This window comes from Ctenopharyngodon idella, chromosome 5, assembly GCF_019924925.1.
Source record: "Ctenopharyngodon idella isolate HZGC_01 chromosome 5, HZGC01, whole genome shotgun sequence".
NCBI classification, from domain to species: Eukaryota; Metazoa; Chordata; class Actinopteri; order Cypriniformes; family Xenocyprididae; genus Ctenopharyngodon; species Ctenopharyngodon idella.
The window spans coordinates 10,451,455-10,473,991 of NC_067224.1; the positions used below are offsets into that span (position 1 = coordinate 10,451,455).

General features: G+C 35.4%; 2 protein-coding genes and 1 long non-coding RNA gene across 7 annotated transcripts; 2 read left to right on the forward strand and 1 right to left on the reverse strand.

The window, feature by feature from the left end:
- The first annotated feature begins 401 nt into the window (after positions 1-401).
- On the forward strand, positions 402-16,151 carry LOC127513015 (uncharacterized). 5 transcript variants are annotated; one of them, XR_007930304.1, is made up of 16 exons: positions 402-933; positions 1,305-1,535; positions 3,011-3,185; positions 3,403-3,637; positions 4,191-4,285; positions 6,082-6,281; positions 6,860-6,938; positions 7,036-7,214; positions 9,512-9,835; positions 10,196-10,594; positions 12,491-12,664; positions 12,791-12,851; positions 15,189-15,342; positions 15,437-15,514; positions 15,610-15,697; positions 16,004-16,151. XR_007930304.1 is itself a non-coding variant. In XM_051894462.1 (16 exons), exons 2-16 carry the CDS (start codon positions 1,318-1,320, stop codon positions 16,071-16,073), a joined length of 2,532 nt encoding a protein of 843 aa, XP_051750422.1. In that variant the 5' UTR covers positions 402-933; positions 1,305-1,317; the 3' UTR covers positions 16,074-16,151. The 5 variants fall into 5 exon arrangements, 3 of the variants coding, with proteins under 3 accessions (XP_051750422.1, XP_051750423.1, XP_051750424.1); XM_051894462.1 differs by having other exon boundaries at positions 15,607-15,697; XR_007930305.1 differs by having other exon boundaries at positions 15,189-15,514; positions 15,607-15,697.
- Positions 16,152-17,850: 1,699 nt separating this feature from the next.
- On the forward strand, positions 17,851-22,324 carry tmem141 (transmembrane protein 141). Its single transcript, XM_051894485.1, has 5 exons — positions 17,851-18,029; positions 19,412-19,478; positions 19,889-19,972; positions 20,151-20,258; positions 22,101-22,324. The coding sequence occupies exons 1-5, from the start codon at positions 17,976-17,978 to the stop codon at positions 22,169-22,171; spliced, it is 384 nt and encodes a 127-aa protein (XP_051750445.1). The 5' UTR covers positions 17,851-17,975; the 3' UTR covers positions 22,172-22,324.
- LOC127513028 (uncharacterized) lies at positions 18,866-22,094 on the reverse strand. The gene is made up of 2 exons (XR_007930308.1): positions 20,483-22,094; positions 18,866-19,295 (listed from the first exon to the last, which is right to left on the reverse strand). It is a non-coding gene; the product is annotated as an uncharacterized LOC127513028 (long non-coding RNA).
- Positions 22,325-22,537: the final 213 nt, after the last annotated feature.

The following is a 22,537-nucleotide window of genomic DNA, read 5'->3' on the forward strand; positions in this document are numbered from 1 at the left end:
CTTTATTTTTATATATATATATATATATATATATATATATATAATTTTTTTTATTATATATTTTTTGTCATTTGAAATATAACTTCAATGTTCTGTTCTTATTTTTTATACAATGTCACTTGGTTTGATATTACAACTGTAATGACGTGGTTCCCAACCTGAATGACTATTTTGAGAAAAGTCTTCACCACAGTTGTGTAAAAAAAAATGTAATGATTTTGTTGTCTTCTCTTTGAGGAATTTCTCTTATAGGAAAATAATACATTACGAGAAAGTTCCACATTATTATGAGATATGAAGTAGTTATTACGAGAAACTTTCTCATTATAAGTCATGATAATATTTTATCTAAATAGCATAACATCAACTCATAATAATGAGAAAGTTTGTGTGGTGGAAACTTGTTTTCATAGTCAATTGTCACCAAACTAGTTAGCTTCAAAAATAATTTTGTCTTCCGCAAAAGAAAAAGTCATACAGTTCTGGGGCAACATGCGAGTGAGTATATGATAACAGATTTATTTTATTTTATTTTTGGATGAACTATCCCTTTAAGTGTCTGTACTTTTTGGCGCTGCTGTAGTAGGTTGAAGTACTGAACAAACTCAAATGAAGCAGTGCAGGTCAGTTTAATGTGTGTCTAACGAGGATGTCGTGAATAACCTTTAGCCAAACGTCACCGTGGGAACCAGAGGGGTGGTTATTCGCCGTATCTCCAGCCAAATGTTTTCAACACTTCTCGACTCCTCTTTAACGAACAGTAAGTTTATACACCTCCAATAGAAGCTAACGGTTTCGAAAAACTCGCGTTTCTCTTCAAAAGACGACGTCCAAGTATATAAACGTTTCCAGTAATATGAATTGTTAGAGGATAGTGTGTTTTTTTTTTATCTTTTCAGTTTTATTTATCAAAAGACAACTGCATGCTGTCTGGTGAGTGGGACAATTATTCTATCACAAAAAGTACACGTCATGTTTTATGGTACAAGAATATTTTGTGCATGCTATTGTGACATTGAAATGTTTTAGAATACTGTGATATTTTTGGAAATGTCATATAAATATCAAGGATACATTAATTTCATTATCTTGGTAGTGGCACATTAAGGATGGCATTTTAGGCATACCTTTGTAATACTTTTTTTTTTTTTTTTTTTGATATGGTGCTGTCAGAATACCATGCTGTTCTTTGTAGTAAATGTAAATTACCATGGCAATCATCTGACATTTTGGTATTAGTGTGTGAGAATAACTGTTGTTTCCTCCTCTTATCATTTTTCTTCTTATTGATTTTTCTATACTAGGGTGTTTTAAAAGATGTCATCAACAGCTTGCTGTCCAGATCCATGTAATAATGGAAATCCCTTGACCTGGCTTCTTTGTCCAAGCATTGATCATGTGTCCTCTGCATTGCAAATTCTTTTTGACCTTGCTCGGGAGGACAAAGGTGCACTTGTTGAAAAGGTTCTTCAGCACTGCAACCCAGAATTGTGTATAGATGTTCTACGAAAGCTGCTGAAGTCATCTGCCTCATGGTCAGTAATACTTCAATCTTAAACTTTTGATGGGTTAAACCATTGTTATACAGGTTAAACCAATAGCTTGGTTATATAAATTACACTTGGCAGAACTGAAGTGGTCGGGCACAATAACAATACAGAATATTGACACTACTGGCCAATTAATGTGTGTAAATGTTATAGATGCTGTAATATGCACTCCTACTGCACCACATCACTCATATAACTGATATTATACATCAAATTCTTATGGAGATCAAAGAGTGATTCCAATCTGTTCCTTCACGCAATATTAGCGGTTTTGTAGTTTCATCACATATACACACGAGAGTTATCTGCTATTCCTAAAAGAAAAAACAAACATCATCTTTCACAAATAAACTTCATTTTAAAGGTGTATACTGTAAAAATGTTTTACCACTACAGAAATTATTAGTACTTTTGACGAATGTGCTGAGAATGCTGTTTTATTGGTGCTCCAACCATAAACACAAAATTACTTAAAGCACCTTATTGTGTTTGGCATTTTTAATATTTTCTCTCAGATTGTTTCAGTCTTGATAATTTTACTTTAAATTAGGATTCTAATTTAATTCTTGACAAAATACTGTATTATCTAGGAAGCCTCAGCCCTGAAAATACAGCTCAAGTCATTAGAAATGGTCGCCTCAGTAACTGCGACAGCCTATTGTGTTGGGCCTATAAAGTTCGATTTATGAGAGTCATCTTGCTCAACAGTTCTCTTTTGACCTCTTACAAATGCAGTCCTCTGAGAGGTCAAAGCGTAATGAGTGTCTTTATCTCTGCCGAAAGGGTAGAATGATTTAAGGCAAGCGACTGGCTTTTGCCTTTCTATTGAAACAGTGTCCTCAGGTTGAACTCAAACCAGCAGAGAGCAACAGTCCGTGTCTGCTGAGGTAAAGATGGCCCTTCTGTATATCTGTAACCATGAGTAATGAAGCACATTTAGAGTGTTTTGTAACAAGTCCTCACTCCCTTACCTACTTTCATAAGCCACACAAAGTCACACAAAATAATAGCTTGGCATTCATGCATTCATCACTGAAGAATTGTCATCTCAAATCACCATTCCTTCTGTGAAGGAAATGACATTTTAAAAATTGTTGGAGTAAAATGACTAATTCCTTTGTCTTGTTAAGGCTAACTATTCTAGAGTATATTTGAAACTTATATTGCTAGCACTTCTTATGTTATTGCCTTCTAAGGTGAATCGCTTGTTGTATTCCTCATTTATAAGTCACTTTGGATAAGTGTCTGCGAAATGAACAAATGTAAATTATTATATTACATTATATTATATTATAAAAATCATTATTGTTGTTGTTGTTATTCACAAAAGTATCAAAATTACTAAGATAGTGGACAGCATTTGTCACCCACAATTGTAGAATGATCCTGCAGTGTTTTCTTTAAAAGGGTTGAGTCAATGGACCAATTCTGTGCGGTTTTGTCTGTGTGTGTTTGTGCAGGCTGAGCAGTACTGCAGCTTTTATCTTTGGGGTCCTGCTGGAGAATGAATTCATGGTGCTGAAACTTCAGAAGGGGACTGAAGAAGACAATAGTCTCATATGTGACCTTGTTCAGATGCTGACTGTAGATGAATCTGATGTTGTGATGAATGCTGCTGGAGCCATAGCCTCATTGGTATGGCTGTATAACAATATAATGCATGCTGCAGCATATTAAATGTTTATTTAATTCCTCTGTAATGACTCACATTTTGGGTAGCTGGACATGACACAGCTAGACTTTTTACGATACATTAGAAGATAGATACAATATTTGTTGTTTTAGTCCATACTTGTTAGTCCACAAGACATATTGTTGTGTCCTAAAGCTCTTTGTGTTCTTCATGATTTAGGTTGAAACTGCATCAGGGCGAACGTGGTTCCTTCAGAACCAAAGTGTGTTCAATGAGGCCCTTGAGAGATTATCTGTTCTTCTAGAGAATGAGAGAGAGAATACTGTTAACTCTGCAGCACTCATTCTTGCACGTCTGTCCCTGTGTGAAGAAACCTGTGAAAAGGTTTTATCCTATTCATCTGCCTGCGAGACCTTCAGACGTTTGGCACAGTGCTTATCATGTAGCCACAAAGGTCAGTGTCATACTTAGCATAGAAAAAACTGAATGTGTTAACGTATAACAGCAACAACATCATCATTAATGGTAATTGTAATAACAATATATTTACATTTTCTGATGAAAATGCATTTCTTTAGTTCCCTTAGTGGGCATTCCTATGCAGTAGCTAAGGTGGTTCTGGGTGGATCCTTAGGTGTTGCTATGTGTTTACTTCAAGTTCTAGGTGGTTACTTACAGGGTCTATTATATTCTTTCTAGATATGGTTCAACTCCCTCATTCTTTGTAAGTCTATGAGATTATATAATTATTTTATTTGTGTAAAAGAACCTCAAAATCAGTTTTTAGCCAAAGGAACAAAAGGAAAAGCATACATTAATGGGCTCATTATGCTGTAATTACTTATTCAGAATTAAAAAAAAAAGTTTTAATCCATTTACAGCCATGCATTTTTAATACACAACCCACATTCATTTTTTTTTTAAATTTTGTTTTTTTATTAATTGTTGAATGTGAAATTAGTCATTAACATCGAATTTAAATTTTGATTTTTTTTTTTTTTTTGCAGACACAGCCATGAATGCAGCATTTGCTGTTGGTCGTCTATGTGGGAGCAGACAGGCCAGGATCCTTATTCTAAGAGAGGCCAAAGAGCAACAGCTGGTAAAAAAAAAACCTTGCAAATTCTCTCCGTAGGTCTTAACTCTTTCCTCGCCATTGACAGAATTTTCTGTCATTTATTAGAAACTCTTCTCCGCTATTGACAGAATTTTCGAGACGGGTAGCTGCAGCTCTGAGTAATGGGCGTGCCGAAAGGTGAATTGCTACAACAGAAACTAACCCCTAACACAGGGGTGGGCAAACTCGGTCCTGGAGGGCCGCTGTCCCTGCAGAGTTTTGCTCCAACCCTAATCAAACACACCTAAACCAGCTAATCAAGGTCTTCAGGATTACACGCAAGTGAGTTTTATCAGGGTTGCAGCTAAACTCTGCAGGGACAGCGGCCCTCCAGGATCGAGTTTGCCCACCCCTGCCCTAACCCCAGCTTTCGCAACCAATGATAAAGACCTTTCTCCACGCCCCTACTTTTCGGCATGCCCCAACCTTTTTTTACGCCCATTGTTCCAACCTGCAGATACCCACACTTGGAATTTTCCAAGTGTTTTCACTGTTATATGGTAGGGGGCGCTATGACACATCTTTTGAAAGAGTAAAGAATCTCCAGATCAAAACACAGTTGAAAAAGAAGCAGAAACAAGCGATAACATGTGAGCAGATGCATATGTAAAATAACGCGATCATCAACATTAAAGGATTAGTTCACTTCAGAATTAAAATTTCCTGATAATTTACTCACCCCCATGTCATCCAAGATGTTTATGTCTTTCTTTCTTCAGTCAAAAAGAAATTAAGGTTTTTGAAGAAAACATTCCAGGATTTTTCTCCATATAGTGGACTTCACCAGGTTGAAGGTCCAAATTGCAGTTTCAATGCAGCTTCAACCGGCTCTACACTTTTTAACCACAAACCACTTTTTGCACTGCTCTGTGATGTGCTATGCATTACGTAATCATGTTGGAAAGGCTACGCATGACGTAGGCAAAAGTACCGCGGTAGGGCGCAAAACTCCATCTCATTTTCTCCTCCAACAACTTCAAGAACCTTTTTTTGTAAAGGGCGTTTGACTTAGTCTTTGCACGTTCGCTTTGTAGACACTGGATTGGTCCTTTCGCCTACGTCACGCATGATTACGTAATGCGTGGCGCATCGCAGAGGAGTGCAAGATGAGCATTTGTAGTTAAAAAGTATATACATTTTTATTTTTTTTTTAGAAAATGACCGACCGTTTTGCTAGACAAGACCCTTATTCCTCGGCTGGGATCATGTAGAGCCCTTTGAAGCTGCAGTGTAACCTGTTGTACCCCGGTGAAGTCCACTATATGGAGAAAAATCCTGGAATATTTTCCTTAAAACCTTAATTTCTTTTCGACTGAAGAAAGACATAAACATCTTGGATGACATGGGGGTGAGTAAATTATCAGGAAATTTTAATTCTGAAGTGAACTAATCCTTTAAACAGCATATAAATCAAAACTGCCTAATGTTACTGAATGAAATGTCGACCCATGACAAGGTATAGAACCGTGCAAGCTCTGATCTGGATGTACTCTTTGACAAAAACACGATTTTCTCAGCTTTTTGCTCTAAATGTTGCTTCCTTTTTTTTTTTTTTAAACTTACCCACATTCAAGTGTTGCTAAAAAAAGAATGCATTAAGTTAGAATAAAACAGTTTTTTGTTGTTGTTGCTGTTGTTTAAAAGCAGAGGCTCTGTTGTTCTTTCTTTTGATATATTGCATGTTCAGATATTCGTACAACAAAATATTCTGGGGGCCATGACAGTTTTGTGAAAATGATTAAAAATGCAATTATGGGAATTATTTTATAATTTGCCACAAGGTTAGCCGACTGCAGGCTCTGCTGTCGAGTGGGTCAGGAGTGGAGATGGGCCAAACGGCATGCTTTGCTCTGAGCTGTTTAGCAAATGATGAAGACGGCCATGCTCTGCTGATGGAAAGCACTTCTGTCCCTGCTTTGCTGGATGGTCTTTTACAGCTGTTGCAGAGCCCAGAACCAGACAGTATCTGGTTTGCTGCTATGTAGGTTATTTGATTAACTTTAGTTAGTGTTGTATGTAATGACTATCTAAGGAAATTATTTCAAAAAGTAGAAATAAAGATGTAACATATCATTTAACACTTATTAATTTTAGTTATTCTCTAGCAATAGACATTTTAAGCCAATATACACACACATTCCGCCATTGTTGATGCATTAAGTATTGATATATTAAATTAATATATCAATACTTATAATATATTGATATATTAAATTAATAATTAACCATAATTCATTTTGTGATTCCAGAAATCTCAATAACTGTTATGGTCTTCAAAAGAACAATAATTATTTTAATTGGTTGCATTTTACATCTTGATTTTATGTGGGGTTTTTTGTTGTTGTTGTTGTTTTTAGCATTTTAATTTAGAGTAGAGTTTGGTTATTTTATTATATTTTCTTAGGTTTAAATGGATAATATATTTGCCACTGGTTAAGATGGTAGATCCTAGAATAGCATTGTTTCATGTTACCTTAATTGGGGTGAACTATCCCTTAAAGGTAGTATTAAAGTCTTCATTCTCACTTTTTAAGACTTCACCCTCTTTCTTTTTAACAGGACAGTGAGAGTGCTGGTGTCCTGGCCGAGTGGAGTGGTTCCTGTCAGGATGCATTATCCTCTGCTTGAGCAGCTAAAGGTTTCATGATCATTGTGTTCATAATATATCTGTGTTGTATTGGTATATTGTGTATATGATAAATTTATGATGAAACTGTCATTTATTTTGCTGTCAGTTGCTCTCTATGTCGCCATCCACTGGGCCAGAACTGCGGGAGGAGATCAACGTGTGTCTCAGGAGACTGGAGCATTTATCCAAACCACCTCCAGTGATGGTTACAAATCTCACATCAACAAGCTACACTGTATCATGGGAGAGGTGTGAGCCAGAGAGCGGCCTGGAGGTCATATACAGGTTACACTTCCACAGCAAGATATTTTCCTTTTATGTCATAAGAAATCATTTTTTTTTATAAATCATGCTGTACAACTCCACTCAACTACTTCTCCCCCAAATCTAAAAAGATCATGGAGTGCTACAGGAATGAGTCCTATAACCCTAAAATGAGTTAAATCTTATTGCCTTTTGTAGAGGCAACCATTTGAGGATGCTAACTTCCAGGTTGGCCAAAAATACGTCATCCCTGCAGCACTCTATTTTAGTTTAAAATAAATAGTAAAGAATAGTTGGTGTCCCTTCTGTAATATTATATATAGATTTTAAACTGTATAATACAACTGAATATATATAGAACTGAATTGCAACTTGTGTAGCACCTGCAGTTCTGCAGATCCTTCTGAAGGATCCCAAATTTAAAAACAAGTAGCTTAAGCTTATTTTTAACAAGGCTTCTGAAAATTTCCGGATGTCTTTAACAATTTGAATGCCATATTTCAGTGCAGATTGTTTTGTGATCCTGTCACAATGTAATGCAGACATTGCAAAGAGACTGCTATTTAAGGATGGGTCACCGCAAACTATATTATAATTGTTTTTAACACAAAACACCTTGAATAACATAAGTGGAGCTATGGGGGAAGAGTATTCAAAAATGGTATGATGTGCCCCCTTTAGGTTAACTTTATTGATTCTCTTTGGATTCACTGCTTAGATTACTTAAAGGTGCACTATGCAGGATTTTCATTAATAAATAAATAAATAAATACATTTTATCCTGTGCCTGTAATTTCTTGTTTTCTTGAATTCCTGTGCTTGGGATGTTTCTGGGCTGCAACCTTTGGCCAGCGTGTGTGTAGCCCCAGCCAATAGCAACGTGTGGCACAGGTGAGGGCAGTGTTGCCAACTTAGCAATTTTGTTGCTAGATTTAGCAACAAAATTGCTTTTCAGACTACCTGGCAACTTTTTTCCCCCCCAAAAAGCACCTAGCAACAAATTTAGCTATTTTAAAAAATTCATTTGGCAACTTTTGAAAAGTGACTCAAACAATAAAAAAGGCATATATTTTATTCTAAATTACACAAAAAGAGGAAACCATTGAACAGCTAGCACATCAGCCTGGAGAGAGCTGAAGAAAGATGCCTAACAGTACACACATCATATGTAAATTAATAAGTTGATAGTTGCAATTTTTCAATAATAATTGTTCATTTATGATACAGCGTGTTATTAGCTTGTACCTAAAATTGTTCAGTTAGGTACACAAGGTCTGTAAGAAAAAAATTGTAGAAAAACAGAAAAGGTACTGGTAATTTTCTGCCAGGACATTATCTGTTAAGTTGTAACCCTGTGTAACCCTAAAATACAAAATGCAATGCATAATTTAAAATACAGGTAAAACACCTGTGAAAAACCAATACGGCATATTAACAGTACATTGTGCCCTATTTTTACAGACTTTTTTTTTTAGATGGTAGCACACTAACTACCAATACACTGCTTAAATCTGTAATTGTTCAAAATGTGTAGTTTTAATAGTTAATAAGAAAATAGGAAAATGTGATTGTTCAAAAATGTGTAACTGTTCAGTAATTCAATGTTGTATTTAAAGCTGCTGCCCGTAACTTTTTTTGGTTAAAAATATTCTACGCAATAATGCAGTTTTGCATCATGGTTATGCAATGATGTCATCACGCAGTGACATCACAACATTATTTAGCAACATTTAGCAACAAATTGACCCACCTTTAACAACTTCCCCTGAAAATTAGTTGGCAACACTGGATGAGGCGGGACTTTATCGTCTGTGTCTGAAGCTTAGGAAGCTCCGCTAAGTTGTCGTGTCTCAACGCAAAAACAATTTGCTAATGTTGCTATTGCCTTGCTATTGACTGCTATCTGTAACTCGAGTCATATTATTAGGCATTGTAATTGCGTTTTTATGATGACATAATTATTAACTAGCTAGACAGATGAATGTAATTTGCAAGTGAGTTTGGCCATCTTCAAACTATTAGCACAACTGTGCTTTCATATAAACAAAAAATGCTGTTTATGTATGATAAACACAATGTTTGCAAAATAGCTCATCACTCATCTTCCGGCAGGTAGTTTCTTAAGTCAGTTGGGTTACTTGTGCAACTGATATATCAGGGGAAAGGGCTTGCACTTCTGGCGGTGTTTAACCTGCGAGGAGGGGCCAAGTTTGAATGATGTGTTTACAAACAGTTACTGAAAATCTTGCACAGTGCATCTTTAATAATTTTACATCCACCTATTTTAATGTGATTATCTTTTCTTTGGGTTTCCATAGTCTCTTTGACAGAGATGTAATGCTGTACCAAGGCCTGTTGTGTCAGGTGACCTTACCTGTTTCTCCCCACCAATCTATGGAGCCCCTCTCCCTACTGCTCAACCTGTCTACACCTGATGGTGACATTAGTCCTTTCAGTGAACCTGTTGTTATTGCTCCTGAGCAACTGGGCATTAGACTTAAACCTCCACGAGAGCTCTGTGTGATTGGCTCTACAGCTACACATGTACGCCTTTGCTGGATAGAGCCAGAGGGAAGAGTCAAACCCAAATCATACCAGATCTACTGTAATGACACACTGGTGAAGACCACCACTCTACTGGGGTGGGTCAGACTTTCGTTATAACATGTTAAAGGTGAAGTGTGAATTCAAGTGTGTCACAAATCAATTCACAGAGGATAATACCACGTTTCACCCATTTTTCTTGTTGACATTTTATTTTACATATGACGTTTAACTCCTAAAGACCTCATATTATGGAATTTAAATGAGTTGCCAAGGCATTTTTTGCATTTTTTTTTTTACATTAAAATCACACACTTCACCTTTAAGTTGCATTAAGAGATTCAGTGATGTTCAAAAAACTTGTGTGCTGCATGTTGGTTTTGTTTATTTTACTGTAATCTAAATAATCAATATAGTCTTGCAATGTTACTGCAGTGTAATTGTATTTTGTCTAACAGGGCTACAGTGAGTGGTTTATCTCCCGCTACCTCCTATAAACTAAGTGTGAGTTCACTCGGTCCAGGGGACAAGGAGAGTCCTAGAGCAGTAACTGAAGTGAGAACAGCAGACAATCAGGATCATGCTCCTTCTGCCCTGACTGTAGTTGTCCTGGGACGGCATGAATTGCAGATAAACTGGGGAGTTCCAGTTGCTCCTTTGGGGAGACTCTTCAAATATGAGCTAAATATGAACGGATGTGTGGTGTACATGGGTACAGAGAGGGCATACACTGCTCGCCGCCTGTCTGCCAACACAGCATACACCTGCACTGTGACAGCCATCACCTCCAGGGGGCGCTGCCAGAGTAGTCCGGTTACAAAGAAGACAGCACGGGATGAATACCTGCCCTCAAGCAGGTGAATTATGAAGAAAACCATAACATCACAAAAGGGCTATGATAATTCTATTTTCCTTCTTTTGAATACTTTATGATAAGGACTGTGAAAGTTATGTGAGATTTAATGTTTTCCCTAAAAGAAGTAGCTAATTTAATGCAAAATACATGTCAACTGTTAATATATTAATCATATTGTCAAAAGTTAATTAATTATTTAATCTATAATCATTTAATTATCAATTGATAATTGATAATACTATTTATAATACTGGGGGGAAAGCTTTTTCCAAGATTAAAAATATACAAAACAGGAATTAAAATTCTTAAAAAAAAAAAAAAAAAAAAAAAAAAAAAAAATATATATATATATATATATATATATATATTTCTTTTTTTAACCAAGTATCACTGAAAAGAGGGGCTTAAACTTAAAGAGTTAAATAGCTTAAATAGTGTTTGTCCATCTCAAGAAGTCAAATTAAATATTATAAGCTGCTTTATTTTACGTTTATTTTATATGAGGTTTGCACAAAACCAAATTAACCCTGTAAAGCCTGATCTATGAAATAATAGTCTGAAAAAAATCTTGTTTTTTGAAACGGAACAGTTTAGTGAACACACACAAAAAATGTTTACATGTATGTATTTGTTTAGTATCATATTTGATACATCAGGCTTTTGTGGCTCATATAGTATGATATAGGAGAATCACATGGAGCTCATACTTGAGGAGGAAAAAAACACCTCAATTTTAGTCAAGGTCCAAAGTATAAATATGCAATTTGGAGCAGTTGCTAATATTTATATGGCCAAAAAGTAAGATAAAGGTTTATAACAGTAAAACAGACTACTTACATAAAATACATATAAATATCAGTTATCACTCTATATCTTCCAATAATATGACATTTAAATGCTTAGTTTTATGATAAAAGCTCTGTTGTTTTCAGTGTGGGGGCAAAACAAATAATGCAATACAATACTATGAAGATTGAGTGACATATGAATAAACATTCCTTTATAAGCCTGATGGATCATATTTGATACATTTTAACATGTGATGTATGAATAATCAATTAAACCTAAATTGCTTAAATCCAGCAATCTTTAAATATTAGTAGCAATATAAAAGTTATCCCAATGTTTATTTTATAAAAATCAGTAAAGATTTCACAGCAAAAAGAAAAGAAAAAGAAAGAGAAAGGTTGTACCACAACTTTAAAGTGGACATTTTCAGATATATACTTAAAAGGCCTTTTACTACTAAAAAAGTATAAACTATCAATCAGACAACAGAAGGCATGCTGTAGATTGTGTAGGTTTTTCAGCAGTTTTGATCATGTTGATCATTTAGAGGCCTTAGAATTTTGCATATCAAATATGATACAGTAGACTGCAACTGTTACAGAGTAGCTTGGGATCAAATGTCGGCTTATAGTTATTGTCAAAACTATATTTGCCATAAAGCAAAATAAACTGGATGATTGAGTTTCATAATTAAACTTGATGAATGCAGTCAACATTAAAAATGAAAATCCTGTCATAATTTATTCATCCTCATGTCGTGCCAAACCTGTATGTATTTATTTTTTTGCCATACTTCCATAGTATGGACAAAAAAATACATTGGTAGTCAATGGGAACCGAAACTGATTGGTTACCAACATTCTTCAAAATATCTTCTTTCATGTTCCAAAGAACACAGTAAGTCATACAGATTTGGAATGAATAGAGGGTGAATAAATGATGATGGAATTTTACTACCGTTTTACTACCGTTAATAAAATAGTCACGTATTTTTCTACAATTAATGGAATATTAGTGTAAAAAATGGTGTCAAAATTATGACATTTGTTGTATTATTTTATTGTAATTGCAATTCTAAGTGTTTTTTTTTCTGTGCCATTTTCTTCAGATATATGCTTTCTCCTATCCATCAGACTGCTTCAAAATGCTCCACTCCTTCAAGTATCCAAGTGATGAGTGAGGTCAAAAAGAATGACACAAATTCACCAGCTACACTAAAGTCTAAAGTCCGCCCCACTGTTATTCAACACAGAGCCTTTGACCTTCGAAAAGACAGACAAAGGTGGCGAAGCATCTATTGTAATTGTTTTTGATGTTGTATCAGTTGCTATTCTCATGGGTGATTGTTACATTGAAATGGTTTAATCATTGTTTCCCTTTATTTCCTTTGCTTGGTTGTGTTTGAAAGGCAATCATCAGTCCAGATACATAGTCCAAAGGAAATCCAATCTTCCAGTTACACATCTAAGGTATTGTTATACAGTAACTATATGTTTATCCTAAACCTTGTAGATCAGTGATTCCCAACCAGGGAACATTTGTTGCCTTGATGTAATGTTAATACAAAAATGGTTTGTGTGGTGTTAAAGGGTTAGTTCACCCCAAAATGAAAATTCTGTCATGAATTACTCACCTTTATGTCGTTCCACACGTAAGACCTTTGTTCATCTTCGGAACAAATTAAGATATTTTTCATAAAATCCAATGGCTCAGTGAGGCCTGCATTGCCAGCAAGACAATAAACACTTTTAATGCCCAGAAAGCTATACTAAAGACGTATTTAAAACAGTTCATGTGAATACAGTGGTTCAACCTGTTATGAATCAACCAGAATATACTTATTTTATATACTTTTTGTGCACCAAAAATCTAAATATCGACTTTATTCAACAATATCTAGTGATGAGAGATTTCAAAACACTGCTTCATGAAGCTTCGAAGCCTTACAAATCTTTTGTTTCGAATCAGTGGTTCAGAGCGCATATCAAACTGCCAAAGTCACGCCCCCCAGTGGTGAACCATTGAAATTTCGAAACACTTATCACGTAACGAAGCCTCGTTTACTGAAATCACGTGACTTTGGCAGTTTGATACGTGCTCCGAACCACTGATTCGAAACAAAAGATTCGTAAAGCTTCGAAGCTTCATGAAGCAGTGTTTTGAAATCGCCCATCACTAGATATTGTTGAATAAAGTCATTATTTTGGGGTTTTTTTTGGCGCACAAAAAGTATTCTCGTTGTTTCATAACATTAAAGGTTGAACCACTGTAGTCACATGAACTGTTTTAAATATGTCTTTAGTGGCTTTCTGGGCATTGAAAGTGTTAATTGTCTCGCTGGCAATGCGGGCCTTACTGAGCCATCGGATTTTATGAAAAATATCTTAATTTGTGTTTCAAAGATGAACATCTTACATCAAGGAATCAGTGTACCCAGATTAAAACACATATATCTATGAGATATCTTTCCACAGGGGTAAATCAGGGGTCTATATTAGGGCCCCTACTTTTTAGTTTATATTTAAATGATCTCCCAGATGCTTGTCTTGACGTATATATTCAAATGTACACAGATGACACTGTGATTTATGTACATGATAAAACAAATGAACAGGTATCACAAAAATTATCTGTTGTCATGACTAATATCTCGGACTGGTTTAATCAGTGTTGTCTAACATTAAATGTTCAGAAAACTGCCTGTATGTATTTTAAGATTAGAAAGAAGGAAGAGATCCTACCAGATATAATAGTTAATGGTGAAAAATTACAATTTGTGTCTGATTTTAAATATCTTGGAGTTATCTTAGACACTCATTTAACATTTGAAAAGCATGTTAAAAAAATAGTCTGCACAGTGACACCTCAACTTACGGAGTCAACTTTCAACAGAAGCTGCAAGAGTGTTTTTGCATTCCTTGATTTTTTCTCACTTTTCTTATTGTATAACTTCATGGTCACAAGCAGGAAAATCTACTCTTAGACCTTTACATATCTTATATAAACATGCTATAACAGTGTTTGATAAGAAATCTGACAGATATCATCATTGTCTTATAATTGAAAAGTAAATTTTTTTTACTTTTAACAATTTGGTTATGTTTTACAATTGTTGTTTGATGTACAAAATCGTCAATGATCTTGCACCTTCACCCCTAAAGACATTTGTCTCTTTACGTACTGATAATATAAGACAAACAAGAGCTTCTTCAAGAGGTGACTGTGAAGCGCATTTTAGAGTAACTTATTTTGGTCGATCAGCTTTTTCTGTAAGAGCTGTTAATAACTGGAATAATTTACCAATTAATGTTAGACAGTGTACAGGCAGTTTAAATTACATTTGAAAAAATGGTTAAAGATGAGTCAGGTTTGTGATCATTGAATATATAATGTAAAGTTGAATTTTTCTTTTTTTTTCTTTTTTTTTTCTTCTTTTTTTTTCCTGTTGTAGTTTATACTGTTAAGTGATGGGTTGTACAGTATGTCATATATTTTGTGGGGGTATTTTATTGTGTATGTCTTGTACTTATGGGGGGGATCTTATTGTAGACGTATATATTCTCATATTGATATTTTAGTCCTAGTTTACTTCTGCCCAGGGACAGCAGATGAAATTTAGCTTTGTAGCTAATTCTGGGGCAGTTTTTTATTGTCCATTGTCCCTGTCAAATAAAGAATAAAATAAAGATAAATAAATAAACAAAGGTCTTACAGGTGTGGAACGACATGAGGGTGAGTAATTAATGACAGAATTTTCATTTTTGGTGAACTAACCCTTTAAGGTTTTGTTTTAAATACTGTTGAAGAGTGACAGACAGGGTCCAGCTGTTGTGTTTCCTGTGAGCTCTACTGACCGTCTTACAGTTCCTAATGGAGAACATTCCGAGTACATATTCCAGATGCAGACCTTGTCATCCATTCCAGAGGAACTCAAACACTTTAGGGCCAAGATCAGCCCAGGTACAGTTTCATAAGTGAATTTTTTTTTTTTTTTTTTAATTGAAAAGCAAATAAGCTTTATTCAGATGTGCTGATATATCTAAATATCCTACAGCCAGACTCATGAAGTGGAGCTCAGACAGAAAAGTTCCAATTGACAGAGAGAAACTCCCATGCATCAGCAAACAAATCTGTGAGTTTGTCTTCTTGACACTTTTTCATAGACTTAAGACGAAACCACTAAATCATCACTTGATGCTAGCTATCATTTCCTTTTTAATCCAGCAGAGGATGTGAGACTGCTTCAGCCTGTCTTGTTTAGTTGGTATAATCTGGAATGGACAAAACAACATCAAAACAGATCACAAAGGGACAGGTATGAATTGTTTAACTAGTCAAAAAATAAGGTTGTGTACAGGATTGCTGAGATAATTTCTAAAATAACATGAAACCTATCCTATGGGACAATCCTCTAAGAATCTAATGAGATCTAGTAAGATGGGAATTATTAATACAGTACATTAATGTCATGAGAGCTATAATTATTGTTTTGTTTGCTCACCAGTTGTTCAGCTGAATATTCTCACAGATTCACACGTGTTTATGAATATTTTGTAGAATATTTTTTAAAATAAAATGAAATACATTTATTACATAGTATACTTTTTTTTTTTTTTTTCAGGATTAAAACTGTCCAAAGTCAGCAAAGAGGAAGACGATACCAAGTACCATCACAAACCAAACTCGCGTAACAAATGGAGTAGCCTACCTCTAAGACATTTCATATGTTTCCTTCACAATAAATAAAACATAATTGTTTGTGATTATTATTTTATTGGTCCCCTTATTTTTATGCGCATTTTTGGGATATTGCATAAAAACGCTGGATGGAAACGCCAAGATGCGCATACAGACGTCCCCGTTTTCCGGGGACAGTCCCGGTTTTTGGTGTTCTGTCCCCGACTGGAGCTGTCCCCGGAAATGTCCCCGTTTTATAGCTCGTTCAAAACAACCCGCATATACATTACAAAAAGACCGACCAGCATATAGCAGCCTGCCGGAGAAATTGTGTAGTGATCATATTCTCCAACAGAGGGCTGTGCAGCTACACTTGGTCGCGCGCGCGCCGCTACTTCATGAGGAACGTAATCTGGATCTGGACCAGAGCAAAGCGCCATTATCGTCAAATATCAAAATAAACATCGTTTCAAGGTAGTAACATACTAACTATTCATGTTAAATTAAAGTAATACTGTTTGTATGTTTTATAACAGGGCCTCAGGGTGCGAGATTGTTTTGCACAATTTTAAAGTTCCGCAGTCACAACGCAGCAATTTCCACACACGTCTTAACTACGTGGTGAAGGTACACTCATATATGAATAAATAAAAAAATAAAATAAAATAATACACGTACTTTGTGCTTAAAATGAGTCTAAAATGCAAAATAGTTAAAAATAGTTAAATGTTAAAACAGTTGTAATTTCTGTATACAGTAGCTAAAAACAGCTTGTGAAAATTGAAATATTAAATTCAATAATTTTAAAAAATATTTGTTAAATGCCGTTTTATATTTATCTTATATTTATGTTGTTTTTTTTTTTTTGTAATATAATGTGCTTTTGTAAAGTCATAGCCTACTAATGTTATAATAGGCATATTGTTTTGAACTGTTTTTACAGTGGTTATTAATCGTGTAAAAGTTTTGGTGAATTGTATTAAAACCAGAGCAAAAATCCTAATAATAAAACTAAATCATAATTATTAATGTAATAATAGCCTATAAGGAACCCACAACAATTAAAAACAAAAACATTCAAAAATGTATTGTCCCTGTTTTTTAATAAATAGATAATAACAAATGAGATTTTGGTGATATTTTGACCACTCAAATAGGAAATGTCCCCAGTTTCCATTTCAGAAATCTGGTCACCTTAGCATACATTCTACAAATGCGCATTGAAAAAAACGTATGCGTTCAAATGAGTCGGATAAATTTTTATGCGATAGCTACGAAAACATGCGCATAAGCTACTACCTGGACCAACCAGCGGACAAATCTCGTTGCACAGCATCTGAAATACTGTTTTGGTCATTCTGTAACGCCTGAGCAAAGTCTGTCGTTAACGTGGTTCGGTTACTTCCCAGTCTGGGAAGGAAATATACCGAATCCCAGAAGCGCCTCACGATTGCGTTCACAAACAGCAGGCATCTGAATGCAAGATAGCATGACAGCGTTTATTGCTCTGATGCGCAAGTAATTTATTATATACGAAAATTGTGGCTTCTACTGCAGTAACTTCCATTTTCTTAGTGATATTTAGTGCCAGTTTATCAGGAAGTGACTCACTAGATGGAAACAGTGCTTTATTCGCAAATATTTTATGCGAAATTCTACATTTGCTCACAAGTTAAATTAGCAACTTTGGATGGAAACATAGCTAAAGTGTTCCGTGTCGATTCGTCAAATGCACCTCTCCAGTCCATAAGAGGTCACTGTGATACTCGAGAGAATCTGTATCTTGTTACTCCTTCACACTTTCTTCGCTGCACATGCGGAAATTACACAACAACGACAAAAAGGGAAGCTGAAGAAACTGTCATACACTCTGTGGTCACACCAGTTTGGAGGTTACAGTCCATAATTGTAGCGCGATGGTCAACCTTGGTCTCACTAAAGTTGATGATGCAGTTGTAGCAAAGCACCCGGTGCGTATGTATTTTAACACTATATTTGAGTTTTATGGAATAACCATAGTCTGCTGCCTGACTGATATTACATTTTCACCATTCATAGAGAAGTCCGGGGTTAGCTGTCACACTTTTTACTCCAGTAAATATCTAATCATTTAATTTATGGATAGACACATATGAAAGGAAAGAAATTGTTGATAATTTCAATTACCCAGGAACGATTTTACAGTTCATTTGACAAAATGGTAACCAGCTGTTTATTGGCAATTTAGCGATTTGAGAAGAATACATTTTAGTAAGTAAAAAATAAAAAAAGCCAGTAGCCCACAAACTCTCTGCATTATGTAGTATGGCTCTTTAATGGCTTTCCAGCTGTATATAGTAAACATACAAAACACAACTTCTTGTCCCAACCATTTTGACCTTTTTGAAAAATAACTATTGTTCTGCTTTCACAGTTCAACCTTCATTATATATTTGATTTATCTTAATGTATCATTCATAAACCATTTCAGTTGTATCCCACTCTTGGTGATTCAGTCTCTTGCCATACACCAGACTGTCTATGAATTTTTTTGGCGATTGTTCCGGGGTAGTTCGCCAGATCTTTCCTCATCCCTCCCCATTACTTGGCTCGGACTCAAACACACACACATTCACAACTACTGCATGTTTTTGGATTGTGAGGGGACACCCGCACAGACACAGGCAGAACATGCAAACTCCACACAGAAAGTCCTCCTGGCTCAGTCTGAATGTATATGTTGTTTTTCTGGAAAATTCACAAAAAACAACGCTTGTTTAAAGGGTTAGTTCACCCAAAAATGAAATTTCTGTCATCAAGTACTCACCCTCATGTCGTTCCAAACCCGCAAGACCTTCATTCATCTTCAGAACACAAATTAAGATACTTTTGATGAAATCCGAGAGGTTTTTTATCTCCCATAGAAAACAACGAAATTACCACATTCAAGGTCCAAAGAAGTAGTAAAGACATTTTTAAAATAGTCAACATGACTACAGTGGTTCAACCTTAATATTATGAAGGTTGTGACGCTCTCATGGTACTTTGATGTCATACGGCGGTCAGTCTGCGCAGTGTCGATGCATCTCGAACAAGCCTTGTATTGGCCAGCTCCTGCGTCAGCATCACACGCATGCGTTGTGGTGCTCACATGAACAGCGTCGCCCAATACTGAGCCAGCGTTTGGACGTAAACACGGAAGCTCTACACTGCGTTCACTGCGTCAACTGCATACACTGCGTCAACTGCGTAACAGACTGACAGGGAAGAGGAAAAAAGACTATTGATATATAGTCACTTTGACAACTATCCCCAGTCTTCCCTATGGTTACATCTTAATAATTCCATTGTGATTATATTTCACTGTCCTCAGGGTTTGCAGCAGTACGCCGCCTGTCAGTCTTACGCCTTTATGAAAGGCACTGCAAGCTTCATACTGGGTTAGTGTCATATTCATATTAAGAAGTGGTTATGTCTGAACAATTTGTGTTTGTGAAAGTAAATGACAAATGAGATCTCTTTTCAATATCTCTCATTTACACAGTGGTGAGATTTTTCTCTTTACATTAGTTTTGTGTATCAGATTTTTCTACTTCGAAAAAACCCTTGTAATCTTACATGTCTTTAGAGATTCAGAAGAGATCTCAACAGTGTATCATACTGTACTATTTTTATTTTTCATAAGGATTTTCAGGAGAAACTTTTGAGACAAAGTTACTTATATAAAACACCTGAGTGTGACAACTCCATTTTGTCCTGGAGCTGTGAAGAAAAAAAAAATAAAATTTATTAACCAACTTTGTTTTTTGAATCCTTTGGCTTTGGTGAAAACTTAACTACCCTCAACAAGGCACAACGGGTTTATTCTTTGCACAGAGAGCACTTCAGAAAAGAATCCCATATCCCCTTCAGTGGAACCTTCTAGTATCTATTGGTAAGTCTGATGCACTTTTGTGAGGATCATGCAAGAGAAGACCCTTTACACAGCTGAAATACACGTTTTTCCTCTTTTTTTTTTTTTTTTTTCATAAATAGTATGTAGGCTTAATTCAAAATGTCATAAAGAAAATAATTTGTGGGATGTAAGCTATTCTTTCCTTTGGTCTTCACAGTTTCCTCCTCAGTATTCAGCTATTCAGTAACTCGCTGGGAAACCATGAAATGCTCAGACTTGTGGTTATATCTTGAGACAGGAAATGTTCCTGACAGAAACTCTCCTAGTAAGTATTTAGTTGTTGTCCCTGCAGTCGCTCTCTTTTTATACCAACGCAAGTTACAATAGCTATTTGGCGCCATCTTGCGTCTCAAAACTGGAAGACTTCAGTATTAATTTTAACGTACCGTATACAAAACCTTTTAAAGGCACATTATTTAAGATTTTTGGATTAAAATATACAAAAACTACTAGAACAGTGTTACATGTTTTGTTGACTTGTGTACTTACATTATCTCAGATGTTTCCATGAATGTTTAAATCCAGAGAAATAAACAGTTTTAACCAGGACACAGACCTTGTCCGTGCCTTGCCTATCAGTGACGTCATACCCTCGATTTCCGGTTTTATTTTGTAGAAGCCATGGAAACACCAAGGGTGTGTCTCAATCAGCTCCCTAGTTCAGTAGTCAGGGGACTGATCAGGGAGTCAGCCATTTTAAGGGCTGTCTCAATCACAGAATCCTTCCAGGGCACTGAAACGTTTGCTCCCTACAAAATCCCACAATGCACCGTGAAAACCAGGGAGCATCGATGCTCACTATGCTCCCTAAACGGAAGTGCGAAACTTAAATCACGTGAGCCATCTCACTACACATAACGACGCGCGATAGATGTTTTTAAAAATACAAACCATTATTTTATTATATTTCAGCCTAAACATACATCACTAGACAGGTAATGAACATAATTTAGCTAATATTTATAATTTATTTACAGCTGAAATGTTGCATGTATATGTAACAAGCAAAGAATTTATCATAACGTACTTTAAATAACATTACAAATAATGTCAGAAAGATATCAGCTCTGCTGTTGTTTATAATACCAGTAGTGATGTTGTACAATGAGGATGTTGCCACGTCGCCGGAAATAGAGTCATAAGTGTCCCAATGTGTAGTGAACCAGCATCCTTTACTGTCCTTAGCAGTGCCTGAATTTGTGTAGACGATATACTGATTCACAAGCTAGGGAGCTGATTGAGACACACCCCAAGACACTTTAATATATTACATGTTTTATTAGATAAGGGAACAACTGTTTGTTTACATTTATAGACAGAAAACTAATTATTGTTATATAGCTCAACACGTTTAGTCTTATTGTTTGAATCTCCTTTTCTTGAATTTCAGTGACTGCATGTTTTCACCATGCCTCAGAGAAAAACACTATTTTGTCAAGTGGCTAACATAGCATAATCAGATGCAGCTTTATATTTATTCTTATTCTTTCTTTTTATTTTTATTAAAAACTAATTTTTATTCTCAATCGGTAAAAGACAAACGGAGATATGTTATATTGTGGCTATGTAAGCTATATAAAAAGGAAATTGAGTTGCAGAAAAATAATTGTATATAAATTATTTTTGTAATATTTGTTTATGTGGGTCACTTGGTAATTTTCTACTGGATTATTTATCTTTTCTCATTCTCTGATGATCTATTTATATGTATCAACGTGGGAAACACAGTGGGAAAAGGTTCTTTAGATTATTAAAATGTTCTATGTTCTTCACAATAAGAAAAGAATGTTTTTTTTTTTTTTTTAAATTAAGTTCTTTGGGAAACCCCAAAAGGTTCTTCTATGGCATCGCTGCAACCCCCATCCCTCACTTTGTAACTTTTATATTTAAGATTGTACCCATATGATTAGTCAACTTGTCATCAAACGATCCCCCTGCTTCTTGTCAGGGTATTTTATGATAATGACTGGCTGACTGTACATTGTAATGTAAATTTTGTGGCTCCTTTGACCCCTTTTTTGTACAGACTGCAGTCTACATTTGTTTTGGTGTAGTTTGGACTTTACGATGGAGGAATCTGACCATTGTTTCTTTATTATTTACCTAGAGGAAGAACCACAAACTCCTGCAACACCTGCAGATCCCAAAGTCACAAGATACGGGGACGTGATAGAATGAACTCAAAGAATTTTACCTTTGTTTGCATAATAGTTTCAAGAAGTAATTGATATTTAGGATTGTTTTGCTTTCTCATCTTACACAAATGTTCTATGAAAGAAGTGTATATAGTCATCTAGCATGATGAATCTGAAATAAAACATTTTGGTTTTAGTTAGTGAGTTTTCATTTAGAAGATCTTAATCAAAATCAGGGTTACTGATTGGCATCCACCAGACAAGTATCTGTCATCCTGCAACAGTTAGGCCACTTTACAGATATATCAGTTGTACAAAGAAAATCCTTTGAGATACAAAACACAGGTGCATTTTTGTTCCTTTATGTAACAAAACAATTCTGTTTCTCAAATGGACAGCATCACAGTGG